The sequence below is a fragment of the Oncorhynchus clarkii genome, chromosome 20 (assembly GCF_045791955.1).
Source record: "Oncorhynchus clarkii lewisi isolate Uvic-CL-2024 chromosome 20, UVic_Ocla_1.0, whole genome shotgun sequence".
In the NCBI taxonomy this organism is placed as follows: Eukaryota; Metazoa; Chordata; class Actinopteri; order Salmoniformes; family Salmonidae; genus Oncorhynchus; species Oncorhynchus clarkii.
In genome coordinates, this window is record NC_092166.1 from 28084289 (window position 1) to 28101473 (window position 17185).

A 17185-nucleotide genomic window follows, 5' to 3' on the forward strand; every position below is an offset into this window, starting at 1 on the left:
GAGCATGCCCCATCTACCTTAGTGGGCAGTATCTGCATTCGCTATTAATGGCGGACTTTGTGGTTCATTATGAGCAGACGAATATACAGGAAGTCAAAACTTCACGATTCTACCAGTGAAATGAAAATGTGCTAGTTCTAGCTTGCGGTTTGGATAATGTTTAAGATAAAAATGTCATGTTTTTAATATAGTAATGACTATGCCGTGGCAGAGCAAGGGTGAAATTCCCCTTTAAACTTGAAAAGCTGGTGAATGGCAAGTTGAACGGTTGCTTCCTGGGCTTAAGGAGAATCGCCATATTCCATGTATCCTGTAAAGCCATATTCTGGTTCAGATCGTAGTCAGATATGACTGTATTGCGCAGCAGAGCATGAGCAAATGGCTCAGCTTCAAAATGTTAGTGATCAATTTAGTGATACCCGAGCCCTGCCCGTACCTTAGTTATGGATTAAAAACAGGCCTTACCCACCCCTAACATGAAGTTTAATGTCGGGTAGCAGAACTCCACTTTGCAGCATGAATGGAGAATATTTTATGTACAAACCAGTCCATGGGGGATATGAGCACAGATAGAACAATGAGACAGATATTTCACCGGATGTATAAATGTGAAGCATCCACTTGGCGTTTCCCCTCACTACCAAATATGGTTGAGTGGAAGCCCACTGGCCAGCAGTGGGAGAAGATGGAACAAGATGGATTTTGGCCGACATTCCCCAAATTTTGTCATCGATGAAACATTTGATCTCAATACAGTTCTGTTCTCAAAACTAGAATATGTTATGAACAGTGTACTAAGTTTTGTAGACTTTACTCTTTGCAAAACTTTTTTTAAATGCCATTGTTTGTTCTGCCCACTATGACTAATTTGTTCCCGTTGGAAACGGCAGGCTGTGGTCCATCTTGTGTATAGCCAGTTGCATAGATTCCATTTGGACGGTAAGATGAAACGACTCAATATCGCTAGTGAACGCGTTATTATTGTATTAGACTCACTTTAAGTATAATTGATTGTTTTCCTCCTCATTATCAATAATATACTTATTTGTCATTTGAAATATTATTATAATACCGAATACAGCATTCATTAACGTTGCATTAATTAACACGGTGTGCAAAAGCTGTTTTTTTTTTTCCATCTCGATCTCGGACCATGTTTATTAAGACCGGTTTCCATCGGAGGTAAATAAAGAACGAACCAAGCTACTTCCTGTTTTGATATTTTTTTTGGAGGGGCCGTTTCGTTTCGCTATCGTAGCTAGGATAGATACAAGCCAGATAGATATCTGCAATGAAACGCTATCACTTTACTAACATGTAGGCTGTTAAAAAACACGACTGATACAACTAGCGATACCGATATAACTACCGTTGTGCTTTGGAGGTTCTAACTGTTTTTGTGCTTGTGGGATATGGCACTGAGTTCTGGCGGTTGGGGTAAACCGCCTGTGCCAGCCCCGTCCCAGTCTGTACATGGCGGGCCCGCGCTGGCTAACTGCAATACCGTTTTGATGTCGGTACGGGTGTCGGTTTGCCATTCGGGTATTCGACCGCTTTGCCTCCCTGGAGCTGGCGATGAGGCTCTCCGTCTTCAACTTAGCATGGACCCCAGCAAAGCTGGAGAGTTTCGGCTAGCACTGAGGGACATTAGCGGAAGCGGCCGTAGTGTGGTAAGATACATACACTGCTCTGTAACGTCTAGATCTACTGTATCTCGACCCCTGATGTAATGCCATGTAATACATTTCATGCGTTGACATGAGAAATTGCACACGTTTGTTTGTTGGAGCAATATCTTTTTACAGAAAATACAGTAGTCACTGAATTGGAATCTTGTTTAATCAAATACTACAGTAATCCCATTGGTGGGAACCGATGTCTTGTGGTGATTACAGTTTACTTATCTGTCCTTGTGTTTGTCTGTACAAGGGAAGACAAGATTTTCTTTATGGAAGATTATTCCAGCATGTAAACAACTAAACATCAAAGTTAGCACATTGCCACTGGGGTTACAGTTTGTCCCTCTAAGGTGAAGTAGGTCCATATCCACGAAGTCCACAAAGATAAGAGATCTAAGCAAATTATTCTCTTCATTTCTTTCTCCCAGTTCATTGCTGAGTTTGACCTGCGCTCTGTGCAGTATGAGGTCAAGTCCCCATGCCTTCACGAAATGCGCTTGGCCACGCCCCCCCATGACTGTATCCGCTTCAACTTCCGCTGTAACCTGGAGGCTGAGCAGTGGGCCACTGTGGTGATGTCATCACTAAGAGAGGCACACAGAGGTCAGAGGGCATGGCAGTCTTTTTCCTCTTGTCTGCTTGTTTAGATGCATTCATGCCATTGTGTATTAGAAGTGTCTTCCTAGTATACCATACTATGGCTAGCACAATTGACCATTCTCTCCCTCACTGCAGTTGCTGTAAATAGTTCCCCACATCCTATGGATGACCGACAGCAGCACGAAGCAGCAGCTCTAGAACAGCGCAGCACAGCCTCCTTACCACTCACTGGTGAGTACCCTCACCACACGATTCCCCCACTCTCTCTTTCTACCACATTTGCAAGACTACACAGGGTACATTTTTCTGTGTGCGAGTGAACCTGTTCTCTCTCTGAAGAGGAGCTGTGCTTGGAGCTTGCCCGGGCGATCGAGGCAGGTGACAGCCAGGGTGCTGCTCAGCACGCGTCTGCTCTAGCTCGTCAGAAGGCAGTGCTCACTATCCAACTGTCTGAGAAGAGTTACGCCGAAGGAGAGATAAGGTGAGAAATAACAGGCAGTAGCTTGGGAGTAGTCCAAAAGAACATGGATAATTTGTGCTAATGAAGTTTCATGTCTCTTGCAGTTTGTCTGTGGCAGTGGAAGACATCTCCTCTTCCTGTTGCGTCACAGTGAAAGTTTTTCCCCACATGACTGTCGCAGCACTCAAGCAGCAGGTCAGATACATTTCTGTCTCTGTTTGCTAGAGTACTTGGGCTACATTCGGCAAATGAAACTGTCCACAAATCTTTCTCTCCTCTGTCATTGCTCTCTCAGGTGTTTTTGGAGTATGGCTTTCACCCTCGCGTGCAGCGCTGGGTGATTGGACAATGCCTGTGCACAGAGCCTAGGTCCCTGGCCTCGTATGGGGTCCAGAGGGATGGGGATACGGCCTACCTTTACTTGGTCTCAGCCCGCCATGCCCGCCTCACCCGCCAGCTATTCCAGCAGGACCAGGAGGGTGCCCACCTCACCCCACCTCCGCCTACCAGCAACGGGCCTCTTTCCCAGGACTGGAGGGGCTACAGCACCCTGCCCTCCAGGCTCAGCCACAACACCCAGGGTAAGTTTACCTCTTGGCATGCACTTGCGCACATGCTCACGCATGACTGAACTCCTTTTTCATTGTTGTGCTTGGCTGTAGGGAGCACCGGAAGTGGGGCCGAGAGGTTGGGTACGAGCGAGATCCGAGACGCCCTCAACCTGGAGACGCTGCATCTTAAAGATAAACCTGATAAGCCCAGCAAAGCCAGTAAAACACAGGTCAACCCCGATGTTTAAATTTGTGATTGACTGTTTTTACGCAAGATTGTCGAGTTGAGCACCTACTCTTCCTTTACTTGATAGTTCCATGTAGCTGGTATACCGCTGAACATCACTGGTTGATACACTAATAGAAAGTTCTTACTCTCACACATCCTCTCTGTCCTTCTGATCTGCAGACCGAATGGGCGTGTCCCTCCTGCACCTTCATCAACAAGCCTACCCGACCAGGCTGTGAGATCTGCAGTACAGCCAGACCTGATTCACGCAAGCACAGCCGCATACAACAGGTACTGTATCTATGGCATGCCTACAGACAGATGGCGCACATCACCGTTTATTCTCCCTTTAGTAAACTACAGTATTTTCTTTATTCTCATCTGTGTGATAAAGGAGAAAGGAAGAAGAGAGGAGCAGATCAGTGCATTGAGCAGTTAACTGCCTCAACCGTAACCTATACAATAACCTGGAAGACTGATCACTCACACACCAACTTAGAGCTACAAACCCACCACCACTACTGACATACTATGATGACAAACCTCTGGACGCTGCAGCACAGACATGGAACTCCACTTGCTGAGGCTCACAAAAGGAACTACCTGTATAGTCAATGAGCTGGCTTTTGACTCTGTGGACATGAGTCAGCATCCTTTGCCTTGTGGCAGACTTTACCATTTATTTATTTTACATAAGGGATGGGGGGGGGGGGGACTAGTCCAATATTTATTTTAGAGGGGTGGGTGGTGCTTCTCTCATCCCTCTACCTGATATATCTCAGATGAGATAATATTATATATATTTGAAGTTGGCCAACTGTGAAAGTTGATACTTTGAAAGCTGAAAAAAGCTGTTTTTAAAACCAGGGCCTGTATTCAAACAGTCTCAGAGTAGGAGTGCTGGCTGTCCCAACCCCCCAAAAAAATATTGGTTGACCGAAAGTAGTCTGTTCTTTTGACCAATCGATTGGTAAAAAAAGAAAAAAATCAATTTATAGACACACCCTATGTGTTTTAATAAAATCAACTATTTTCACTGAGCTTGTCTGCTGCTTTTAATGGCGCTGCCAGGTAGCCTTGGTCGACTTCTTTGTGTAATCAGGTGCATGTCTTTACTCAACATTGAGTGCTCCAAACAAAAAGACTGAGTAAATTGACAACTAAAAAATGGAATGAAATAAACCAAAACTTGTTTCTCACAAGTGTAGCATAGGTTGTGCGCTCTGCAAACAGTGTCCACTTTGACAATGAGAACAGTAAAAGACTAATAATAATGAATGTATTCACAGAAACTACCGTAAATACATTTACGGTAAATGTACTACTGGTGATACGGGTGTGCCATCCTCGCGGCCTCCAATGGATCTGTACATTGAGACAGGCGCGAATCAGACGGGTCTTGTGTGCCATAAAAAAATACGTTTGACTGCTCGACTAAAATCTTGGTCGCCCAAACAATCGACCAGTTGACTAAATGGGGTGAGCCCTAATCAGATTAGATCATAATTAAATCAACATGGGGGACCTGATCCTAGATCAGCACTCCTACTCTGAGACAATGAGGGGATTTGATTAATGCCCCGGTGAACCAGGTAAGAGTTGATTGCGTTCGTGTTGGAACCAAGCGATGTGCCCTGCTTTTGACAGTGAAGTCAGCTCAAAGCAACCATGATGTAGGTTAAGCAGGTGGGGTGATGAGTAGGCTTCTGTGTTTTCACATGCAAACATGATTGTGTGGATAAAAAACACTGACAATGAAAACTAGTTAAATTCAAACTGGTATTTTATGTGAAAGATGTTTCTGAACGATGCATCAGGATGCCTTGTTGACAACATGACCGAGCGGCGCAGATTGCTGTTTGATTTGAGATTGGCGCTTCTCTCTCACCGCTTTTGCCTGTTCATGGTTCAGCTTAATCAGGCACCCTCAGTGTGAATACAGGCCCAGGTCTTGTCTGTCATTGGTTGGTGCCATATTGTTTTATAGGAGAGGAATTGCTTGCTAGGAGGCTGTGGAAGTGACAGGGTTTTAAAGTGCTTTTATTTTTATAACATTGTATTTAGTGTTTAACAGAATGTTTGGCAATGTTAATGTTGACGTGTAATGCGTTTCACCTACTTTCCAATAAGTTTCTGTCCGGACTGTGATAGTGAATGTTTTGTTTTGTCAGAAACATGACTGTATAAAATGGTGTTAACTGAATAAACGTAAGTTAATCAAGTTTGAATTAAGTTTTTATTTGAGCATTTATAAATGAGTTCAAATACTTTTTTTTCTAAACATTTGAAAGTAAAGACAATTCTTAGTTCATACAGTAGATGCAATTATGGATGCTTTCTGGAGGGCTTTATTTACCATGAGGTTGGCAGTAGGATGGTGCTGCCTCCTTAACATTCTCTTTTGTCCCTTCCAATGTCAGTGGTACTGTTGTTCAGTTTGATCAACTAGCAGAATATTCACTAACATAACCAAGAAACATCCAAAACAGTTGCAGGTAGATATTTGGGTATGATAAACCAAAACAATCCCATGCACACAAGCCTGAATCCAATACAACCTTATAATTGTAATTCTGCCACACAAGCCCAACCTAATGCACTTAACCACTCCCGGGCATGTCAGTCAGTCTTAATCCTTGGTGAAAGGTCAGACCTGAGCACACCTCAGTTCATTCCATAAATGCAGGTCTAGAACCCATTTCATACTTCAGGATAGGTGGAGTTCCCATAAAGACAGGTCTGGGACCAGTCTTCCCCCTTTTACTTCCAGAAGAGGATGTTCCAGAGCAGCAGCCAGCAGGGGTAGATCGGCAGAGCCAGGAGCGGATAGATCAATGAGTCGTAGAGGGCGTGGTCCAGAATGCTCTAGGAGATGACGGACAGAAAGAGCATCCAACCGTCTTGCAGTAGAGCAGAGTGCAGCCGGGCTTAGCAGCACCATGTTGGCTGCAGACGGAGAGAGGGTAAAGACAATACTACAGAACTCTGGTAGGGAAACGTAACAGTGGAGCACCATGACTGTCGACAGCACTTCGACAGTGAAGGAGGGAGTGAAACATTACATGTACACAATATCCTCGCACTCAAGGAACAGTGGAACTAACACTGCATTGTTCCCTTAGGGCTCGATTCAATCCGTAGCACAGAAGACCTGCACTACAGCGCAATATAAATGTAAAGGCAATGTTCGCGGAGACTGAGTTCACGGTAAACACTGCATATGTCGGCCCAATCGGAAAATAATCTTTCAATTTCAATAGCGCTACAACGCTGATGTACAGAGCTACGGATTGAATCAAGCCCTTAGACATTAAACTAGAGTGCAACATCAATGAGAAGACACATACTGAGAAGCACAGGGAGAAACTTGTGGGTGAGAGTATTACTTGGGCGTGTGTGGTGTGATGAAGGCAGTGATGGGCACCAGGGACAGAGCCACGATGAAGCCCAGGGAGAAGTTGATTAGGGCAGTGCAGCCCAGTAAAACGGCCAGGTATAGTAGAACTACCAGCTTCAGCATCCTCCAGCCCTGCTCTGTGACCTGTCCTTGTCTAGAGGGGGAGAGAGTAGACAAAAGCCCTGTTTATACTTGGTGCTAAAATTACCAATTAAGTGTAAACCGATCTGGATGGTCAAACCATTGAAATAATCATTATACCGGCCACTAAAATCATTGACAGATAGCACAATACTGACCTATGGCATCAGTAACTGTCTTAAGATAAAGAAATTCATTTTATTTTTAAACAATATATTTAAAATGTGCATACAGGGAGGCACCAGCTAATCTGATGAAAATGCAGACACAATGGAGGGATAAGGGATCCATTTTAATACAATGTGTAGAAGGGTGAAATGAAAATGTAAGTGTTATCGTCGAACCACAACGCAATTTGGAACATATCCCACCCATTTTTCATGCGGCTGACACGTGGTAATGTTAAATAACGGTATTGTTTTTTTGGCACTGTGTTAATTAGTAATACGCTCAATTTTTACTGGTACGGCGTACCCCCACTATTTATTTTGCCGGATTGGTTTAGGCAGAGATTAGTGGCCGATAACGAGACGCGTCCAGACAGTAGTGGACGCATAAATTCAGACTACATGTGATTAGGTTACACATCTAGTTGTTTAGTAACCACTGCGCCACTCAGAATGCCCTTCTATATTTCATTCTATGATTACACCTAGGCTATTAAAAAATGTGTGCACACAGGGAGTCCCGCACCAGTAAGAAATTAAATCTACTTTCACCCCTGGATGCAACAAACCTTGATCAGATAGTGATTAGATCATATCACAATACTCATGTTAGAGCAAGGTGTTACTGAGGCTGGAGTTACAAAAAGGGACATGGTGAAATGAAATAATTTACTGCAGCCACAGTAACTTCAAGGTGTGTGTGATAATTGGGGAAAACCTGGCATAGATGCATATTTTTAGCGTGTGAGATAAGATAGCTATGCAGGTTGTGCAGTTTTTTTTCAACAAGCACATTGAGTAGCCAGACATAGAAAGAGTAGCCAGCCACACAGCGAAATTATTGAATACTTTGAGTTTCAATCAGTCTATTGTTTGTTTTTGGGGATATTGTCTAGGCCTATATGATCAGGAGTATTTTCAAAGTAAGGGAACATTAAACCTTTTTTTACATTTAACCTGTCTTCTCTTGAGATTAAAGTATTTTACTGCAAGATGTGCTGCCACAATGTTTGTTCTTCAAATTAAAACAGAAATGGAAGTAAATAGCCCAAATAGTTATTTTTTTTTATTAAAGGTTCAATTTATGATCAAACAAATTGTGTGATGAGCACTTTTACAAATGGAAAAATAGGTCTCTCAAATAAACAGAATAGATGCACAATTAAGTTCTGGGTCCATACATGTTAAGAGAAGAGAAAACGACAAATGTGTGTTAAATTCGTGTTTGCAACTCTGTGAATTGCAGTATGTCATTTATTCAAACAAAAAAAATACTTTAACATCTGACCCACAGATTAATTTAAGAATCTTGTAAGAGTCTGCTAACTTCAACAGGCTTCAAGCTTCCTTTTAAAGAGGCATTTGCTCAGCTATCTGCACTACAGGTATGATTGAAGAATGAAGGAAGTATTAATCATGGGCTTTGATACACAGAAAGCAGCAGTTGACTACTCCATTGTCAACATGTTGATTAATTCAGTAGACCTGTATCAATATCTTTGAAAATACCATAGAAGTATCATTAGCTTTTACAACAATTCAATCCGTTTTCTTTTATCATATTTTGGACCAGTGTGAGAGTGTCGCTCCACTAGCCTACCTATTGTTCCTGCAGATAACAGCCAAAAAGTCTACCAGTGTGCAACTGATGAGTCAATCACTTTAACATCACTGTCTAGCAAGTCCTGATGGACTTCATATCAAAAATACAAATGAGAACTTTAGTTTACTTGTCCCAATGTGATATCATAGACATAACTACATTGTATGATTTATGAATGTAAAGGATATGAGATCACCTTTATTCAGTCAGTTCCACACCATTTATAAACCAGTCAAGCTTGCTGTTCCTCAATCAAATCAGAGTAAGCTTTTGCGCCAGCACTTCGTGGCTGTATACGAATTGCAAAGGAAAATAAATGAATGTGCCAAAAAACAATAGGCTGTGTAGATGACAATAGCAGTGAGGACCACAATTTCAGTCTCGGACACAGGGAAGTGTTGCACAGCCATCTGCTGAGAGAGGATGGGGAGGGTGTACAGAGCTACCCCTGTCATATGACTGATCACTACTGGAGTCAGTATAGACAGGATCCCTGGGCTGGAGGACAGGGGAGAAAGTATTCCAACCCATCCTCCCCTCTTGGCCAATTCCAACCATCCTCCCCTCTTGTCCAAGTCTCCCTTTGGAAAAAGGTAATCTGACATCAATTGGACTACCTGGTTAAATAATGATTCAATAAAACTAGAATCCCCAAGGTCCCAGAGGTCGATAGACACATGCAGTAGCATGATGACAGCCAGCTGGCCGAAGGCGGGCATGTAATAACCACTGGAGGCAAAGCGAGAGAGTGAGGGCATGAGAAGTAGGACTGGTGCAGATGCTCCAGGAGGTTGTTCAGCTTCCGGTATATCCCCTTCAGGAGCCTGAGGATGAGGGGGACACACAGGTTTATTTGCATGGAATTTTAAAGAGTGAAAATGTCCCCATAGAAAATACAAAAATGTTAAATGTTTTCTGATCATCTGAATTGAAGCTTGGACGTCAGTAGCTGACCTGCCGATGGTGGTGGTGTCGGTCTTGTACTGTCTGAAGGTGTTGATGCCCCTGACGGTAGCAGTCTCTATATGGTATCTAAGGAATGGGCCGTGGTTCCCCCGGGCCCGCCCGCTGGCCTGCTTCAACACCATCATGGTCTGGGCCGCGTGGATGTAGCCCAACGTACTGTCCCAGTCATTCCTCTGTAGCTGGGCAGTCGGATAATTAAACGTGTTACTACTGGCTCGTCCTTACCTGACACAAATACAGAGGAAGGGACAAGCTGAAATGTTTGTGGTGTGCTATTATTAGACTATTAAATCAAAGTACCTCTGCAAGTATATCAAATAAATTACTCACTGAAGTAACTGCTGGCATTTGGACTTCCTCCTTACCTTGCCCTGGATGGTACACAGGTACACTATCTTCTGGCAGAAGGCTTAGAAAAGGTTGGCCCGGTCCAGGTTTGGCAGCTGGCCATTGAGCCCCTCCAGAACCAGGTGCAGACTGGTGATGATGTCACTGCTCTGCTCCAGAGACAGTGCTTCCTGGATGGAGCCACCTCTCCCCTGCAGCAGTCATCCCCCTCTTCAAAGGGGGCGACACCCTGGACCCAAACTGTTACAGACCAATATCCATCCTGCCCTGCCTATCTAAGGTCTTCGAAAGCCAAGTCAACAAACAGATCACTGACCATCTTGAATCCCACCGTACCTTCTCCGCTGTGCAATCTGGTTTCCGAGCCGGTCACGGGTGTACCTCAGCCACGCTCAAGGTACTAAACGATATCATAACCGCCATCGATAAAAGACAGTACTGTGCAGCCGTCTTCATAGACCTTGCCAAGGCTTTCGACTCTGTCAATCACCATATTCTTATCGGCAGACTCAGTAGCTTCGGTTTTTCGGATGACTGCCTTGCCTGGTTCACCAATTACTTTGCAGACAGAGTTCAGTGTGTCAAATCGGAGGGCATGCTGTCCGGTCCTCTGGCAGTCTCTATGGGGGTGCCACAGGGTTCAATTCTCGGGCCGACTCTTTTCTCTGTATATATCAATGATGTTTCTCATGCTGCGGGCGATTCCCTGATCCACCTCTACGCAGACGACACCATTCTATATACTTCCGGCCCGTCCTTGGACACTGTGCTATCTAACCTCCAAACGAGCTTCAATGCCATACAGCACTCCTTCCGTGGCCTCCAACTGCTCTTAAACGCTAGTAAAACCAAATGCATGCTTTTCAACCGTTCGCTGCCTGCACCCGCACGCCTGACCAGCATCACCACCCTGGATGGTTCCGACCTTGAATATGTGGACATCTATAAGTACCTAGGTGTCTGGCTAGACTCTAAACTCTCCTTCCAGACCCATATCAAACATCTCCAATCGAAAATCAAATCAAGAGTCGGCTTCCTATTCCGCAACAAAGCCTCCTTCACTCACGCCGCCAAACTTACCCTAGTAAAACTGACTATCCTACCGATCCTCGACTTCGGCGATGTCATCTACAAAATTGCTTCCAACACTCTACTCAGCAAACTGGATGCAGTTTATCACAGTGCCATCCGTTTTGTCACTAAAGCACCTTATACCACCCACCACTGCGACTTGTATGCTCTAGTCGGCTGGCCCTCGCTACATATTCGTCGCCAGACCCACTGGCTCCAGGTCATCTACAAGTCCATGCTAGGTAAAGCTCCGCCTTATCTCAGTTCACTGGTTACGATGGCAACACCCATCCGTAGCACGCGCTCCAGCAGGTGTATCTCACTGATCATCCCTAAAGCCAACACCTCATTTGGCCGCCTTTCGTTCCAGTTCTCTGCTGCCTGTGATTGGAACGAATTGCAAAAATCGCTGAAGTTGGAGACTTTTATCTCCCTCACCAACTTCAAACATCTGCTATCTGAGCAGCTAACCGATCGCTGCAGCTGTACATAGTCTATTGGTAAATAGCCCACCCATTTTCACCTACCTCATCCCCATACTGTTTTTATTTATTTATTTTTCTGCTCTTTTGCACACCAATATCTCTATCTCTACCTTTACATAACCATCTGATCATTTATCACTCCAGTGTTAATCTGCATAATTGTAATTATTTGCCTACCTTCTCATGCCTTTTGCACACAATGTATATATAGACTCCCCTTTTTTCTACTGTGTTATTGACTTGTTAATTGTTTACTCCATGTGTAACTCTGTGTTGTCTGTTCACACTGCTATGCCTTATCTTGGCCAGGTCGCAGTTGCAAATGAGAACTTGTTCTCAACTAGCCTACCTGGTTAAATAAAGGTGAAATAAAAAAATAAAGAGACCAGTCACCACCTGGGGGACCCAGAGTGAGGCACAGTGGTGGCAGGTTTGGGGTTGATGGTACAGAGACATTTAGAATACATACAGAGTCCATAATGGTGTCTCTACGACTGGTGCATTACAGGGTTACATCATTACAGAGATGCAGGTACTGACCATTGGTGTTGGTGTGGTGGTATCCCTCGAGCCAGGCCTGCATGCCGATCAGGTCATGTTGATTCACCAGAAAGGTATCCTTAGCCCAGTGGACCTGACCTGAGAAGAGACCGAATCATTGACTGATTAATTAAAGAAAGGAGGTAGGAGTGTATGCTTGTGTGGTGCTTCTCCAATGGTCTGTGTAAGTAGTATGCTTACTCCTGAAGTACTGGTTGTCGTTGTTTCCCTCACCACAGGGGGCGCCCAGCACCAGGGCATCAGTATGAGGGGCTCTGGGGGCCCGCAGGATCCCATAAATGTTAGTGCCATGCACCATCTGACCGAGACTGATAAACAAATAGAGAAAAGGATGAGTGAGAGAAAGAGAAGAAATTAAAGCCTGAGAGGAAAGAATGCATCTGTGTGAAAGTGTGCGCGCACTGGGATCAAATGCATGTTTAGACATCTTTGTCTTAGCACACACTCGCATATCTCTCATATCTTTGTTTTCATCGGGGAAGGGAAGTTTGCAGGTGAAGCTCTGAGTAAACACTTCCAGCCCTTGAGACTGCATAGTATACACCAGCCAATCCACTGGCATCCCACTACAAAGGAGAGAAATGCAGAAGGAATATTATGGGAGAGGACAGGGGGATTATATCATTCTTACAGCTGGAATTGTGATAGGTAAATTAAGGACTGAATGTCAAAATTGGGGTTAGTGATAGGAAGGGCAGATCATTTTTCCTTACACTCGTGATATGCTATAGGAAGAAGGCTTATCAGGCTGACTCACCCTACGTTTATAGGGGAACAATTTAAATGATACCCTACAAAGTGGATTGGGTACATCAAGAGGATGCCCAGTTCCATTCCATTCCCCAACGGATTCTCCCTCAGGATTCTACAAGGACTCACCAAATTGGTGCATTGAAACAGGTGAGAAGGTCGGTCAGGGCTCGCCTTTGGTTTGAGTCAGACAGCAGTCCCATATTGTTGCCTTGTACCACTCACACTGGCTCAGCTGGACCCTAGGAAACTAAGACTCACACAATAATATTCAATAATGTTGCGTTAGCTTTAGCGCTCAACATCGTTAAACTAGCTAGCTAACGTACCTGCTAACCCAATATTGATTGGAAAGATGTGTTAGCTGGCGTCATAGAACCAGCTACGTTGAACGCGCAAATACCGAAACGGTGTTTATTTTCAACCAGACAATGCGTCTTAATACCTTTACAAATGTGTAGTTGTAAGCCAGAGCCTACCTCTAGGGGCACAGTAAGGGTAACACCCAAGATGACAGGTGCAGATAGGCCATACTACGCAACATGTTTTTCCTCGTTTCTTACCGGACTATTGTGTGACGGACCAACTCAACTCTCGCTTTAGCAAAAAACACACTTTACATGTTACGTTTATATTTTGTTCAGTATACATAAATATAGATCGCAGTATTGCCATTTATGATTGGCTCTCCCTGATGGTTTGGAAGATGACCTTAACAAAAAAACAAAAAAAACAGCATCAGGTGATGCTACAAATCATTAGTTTTATTTTTGCTGATTGATTTATCTGATGTAGACCCGTATATCTATGGCTCTCTGTCAACCAATCTCAGTCAAGTTTATGGATCATTCAAAACAGACAGAAGACATCAATGGGTTTAGATTTAATTTTTTAATAAAGCATTTCATACAAAAGCATAACACGATTGTACAATAAAAAAAATTACTCCATCTGCTCCTCTACCTCCCCTGCCTTTCACGCAGACCAATCTACCCCAAAGTCCAAGCTACATCACTCTCCAGTCAGCGCAGACACCTCCTGTAGATGCTGCCTCACCACCTCGTCCAACACTTTGCTGACGCCCTTACAGGCCGTCATTGCAGCCTCCATCAGTGTCTCTAGGTGGTCCTGGTGGAGTCGGGCGTCCATCTGTAGCAGGGCAATGTGCCCGCCACGAGGCAACAATGCCAGGGCCAGTGATGTGCCCCCGCCACTCTCTTCAGCATGGCACAGGTCTGCCAATGGGGTCTCATCCACAAAGCCTGCAGTGCAGGCGCACACATAGTCACGCATGGGGATGCCCGCATCGACTACTGCCAGAGTAGCGGCGTTCACACACGCGCTGTAGTTTCCTCCATCTGACTGCAAGATCTGAGAGGGAAGAGGGAGTGTGAAATGTTTCAATTCAAGTTAGGTTGTTTTTTTAAACCCCATGTTTCAGGGTTCAAATTGATGAAGAAATCTCTATACCTGAGAACATGAAACTAACCAAACAAAACTTAATTGGTTCCAAATCCCAAAGACAGGATATACAACCACTTTAATTTCACCATTTTATGAATAGCATCAGACTCCACCACAACCCATGTTATAGTTCATTCATATCTGAAATAGTGTGGTACCTTGACATAAATGTCTATTTGAGAGCGTGGGTACAGATTAGTCAACACTGCTGCCTCGAAAGTCTGCTTGAGGTGAAGGCTCATCTCTGTGGACTTGCGGTCCCCGTGGGGTCTTCTCTTCCTTTCAGCTGTACTGAAGGTAGCCATGCTGTATTGGCAGTTGATGACAGCACGGTCATGGAGGGTCTTGCTGCGGGAACCTCGCACCTGGAGAACAGAGTACATTTGATTTTAAATGCGCTCCTCTAGAAACCCCTAACTGCAGTCTCACTGATTCTTCAAGTATTGCGCCAACTGTTCCTTCTCAATCACTGCATTGGTGGCAGCAGTAATACACCCTCACGTTATCTTGGGCCATAGGTGGGAAAGTGTAGTCTCCCTATGTATACTACCACATCTACTAAGAGGTCTGGACCCGAGGCACAGGTGGAAGTGTGCAGGGTGGCTAGTTTAGCTCTCTAGACTAGAACCAGGGGGCTGAACACATTAACGTTAGCTATGTTGGAAAAATTACAAGTTGGATAAACAAACTGATCTGAAATGCTAGCCGAGCTGAAGCAATTTCCATAGCTAATTAATCTCAGTTGTATATTAGCTAGCGTGTTATCTATGTAACGTTAGCTAACAAGGTATCTTGCTAACACGCTATTTTAGCAAGAAACTTACTTCATGAGGACCATACACAACTGCCAGCGCTTTGGTATTTCCCTGTTCTATGTACGCAGACCCGTCAGCTTGGGCAAATACACCCATACGAGCTTGTACTTTCCGCAGTTCAGCAGCTTTTCTTCCATCAAGACGATATCCTTGATCCGACAATAACTCCAGGCCTGCCATATTTCAACGTTTGAACTGGCGATAAAAAAAATTAAACTACACACGTGTGTTATACACTACATTACCCACACGCCCACTGGAGTAGATACGGTGGCTTTAGGCAACCGACATAGTGATGTACAGTTCGCGAACGAATCTTTTCACTGACTCGATTTTTCGTTTTTCTGAGTGACTCATTCATTTTAGTCGTTCGTTTGACCTACTAGTGCTGGTTGTAATGAGACAAACAGCAGGATTAATACACGCTCCTACGGCTCTGTGGCCCCCGAGATATGCTCCAACCACTAACTGTCATATGAGCACAGTAAAATAGATCATGAAATAAGCATAGAGAAGAACAATACATGTTTAGAACGGATAATTATTCACATGATGCAAGAATGAGTGCAATTAATTGATTATTGCATGTTATGGACACAGCTTTGTACAACCAAAACATGCACAGCCTCTGCTCAAATTACTCGAACTCGAGAACGATTCGTTTGGGACTGTGCTTATCACCCTCACAACAAGCAATGCATTCCGCCAAGAGTTGTTCACAATATAGTTTTGTTGCGCCACAACTAGACCTCGTTTCAAATGTATCAATAAATAATATTATTTGTATGCCTAGCAATCAACACATGTACATTGTTTAAAGCACACGTTTACAAGTCTTGTCACAAATGATAGCTCCAATATACCCCCTATGGTCATCGACTCGAGTTTTCAGTTCATCTTTCGCTGATAGGGGGGGGGGGGGGGGGGGTCCTGCGTGCTCTGAGTATTACTCAATCAAATGAACGAAATTAGTCGAAAGATTCGTTCTTCTGACTGAACGAGTCGAACAGATCCAAGTCAGTAATAAGAGCCGAACTTCCAATCACTAACCTATAACTAAACCAAATACCTTGTGGCGACCTATCCAAAGACATTTAAAGTAGTGATTAACTTTTTATTAACCAAATCTCTGTTTGATGTAAATTGCATGGAAATATAACAATTTTCCATTCACTCTTTTACGAGCATGCGCGTGCTTTCTCATTTGTCGTATCACCACAAGCTCGTACTCATAAGTATCGCTTGAGTCCAACAAAATGGAATAAGGTTGTGGATAAAGTAATACACAATTTCATGTGTACAACCTCTATAGACCTGCATCACTGTACAGAGAGCATTGCTATTTACAAAATGACATTTTTTGTGTGTCTTTGTGTTTATCCATGGCCCTCTAGCCGAATATGTACTTGTAGCTCTTTCCTGCAGTCAAAATACCCAGTGTCCTCATGGGTGTAACGTTATTATTTTTCATAATTAATAAAACATCATCTACAACATTTTTTTTTACAGAAAATTGTGTTTGTTATAATTCGTATGTGCTGTATATAAAGTGTCATATTTGGATGCAAACTCAAATTGGAATACGTTTGAACTCTGTATCTAATATGGTACCAGTCTCCTTTTTTAAGCCCATAACCATGTGTGTGACGTATAGAGTTTTGTTTCAAAGTAGATTTGTTTAAGACCAAGAAACACTGTGACCCTGATTTAGCCCGCCGCAGTAAAAGCTTTTAAGGAGCCTAAAGTTACCGTACGTTAATACTTAAGGTTCAAGGACCTTATTTTCAGAGGTAGACTGGCTATGGCAGCCAAAACAGCCAAATACTCCATACAAACGTGAGTAGATCCTCAATTGCAATGCGGTTCTAGAAACGTAAAGCCTTTTACTTTCGTATCAC

At 43.8% G+C, this 17185-nt stretch overlaps 2 protein-coding genes and 1 pseudogene across 2 annotated transcripts; 1 reads left to right on the plus strand and 2 right to left on the minus strand.

Moving 5' to 3' along the window:
* Positions 1–1205: 1205 nt before the first annotated feature.
* Positions 1206–5740, plus strand: LOC139376153 (ranBP-type and C3HC4-type zinc finger-containing protein 1-like). Its single transcript, XM_071118399.1, has 9 exons — positions 1206–1670; positions 2108–2282; positions 2415–2510; positions 2619–2760; positions 2844–2934; positions 3035–3320; positions 3402–3520; positions 3700–3810; positions 3914–5740. The coding sequence occupies exons 1-9, from the start codon at positions 1413–1415 to the stop codon at positions 3956–3958; spliced, it is 1323 nt and encodes a 440-aa protein (XP_070974500.1). The 5' UTR covers positions 1206–1412; the 3' UTR covers positions 3959–5740.
* Positions 5741–6901: 1161 nt separating this feature from the next.
* LOC139377042 (glycosylphosphatidylinositol anchor attachment 1 protein-like) lies at positions 6902–13211 on the minus strand (annotated as a pseudogene).
* Positions 13212–13886: 675 nt separating this feature from the next.
* Positions 13887–15550, minus strand: LOC139377367 (exosome component 4). The gene is made up of 3 exons (XM_071120391.1): positions 15297–15550; positions 14631–14837; positions 13887–14379 (listed from the first exon to the last, which is right to left on the minus strand). Exons 1-3 carry the CDS (start codon positions 15465–15467, stop codon positions 14020–14022), a joined length of 738 nt encoding a protein of 245 aa, XP_070976492.1. The 5' UTR covers positions 15468–15550; the 3' UTR covers positions 13887–14019.
* Positions 15551–17185: the final 1635 nt, after the last annotated feature.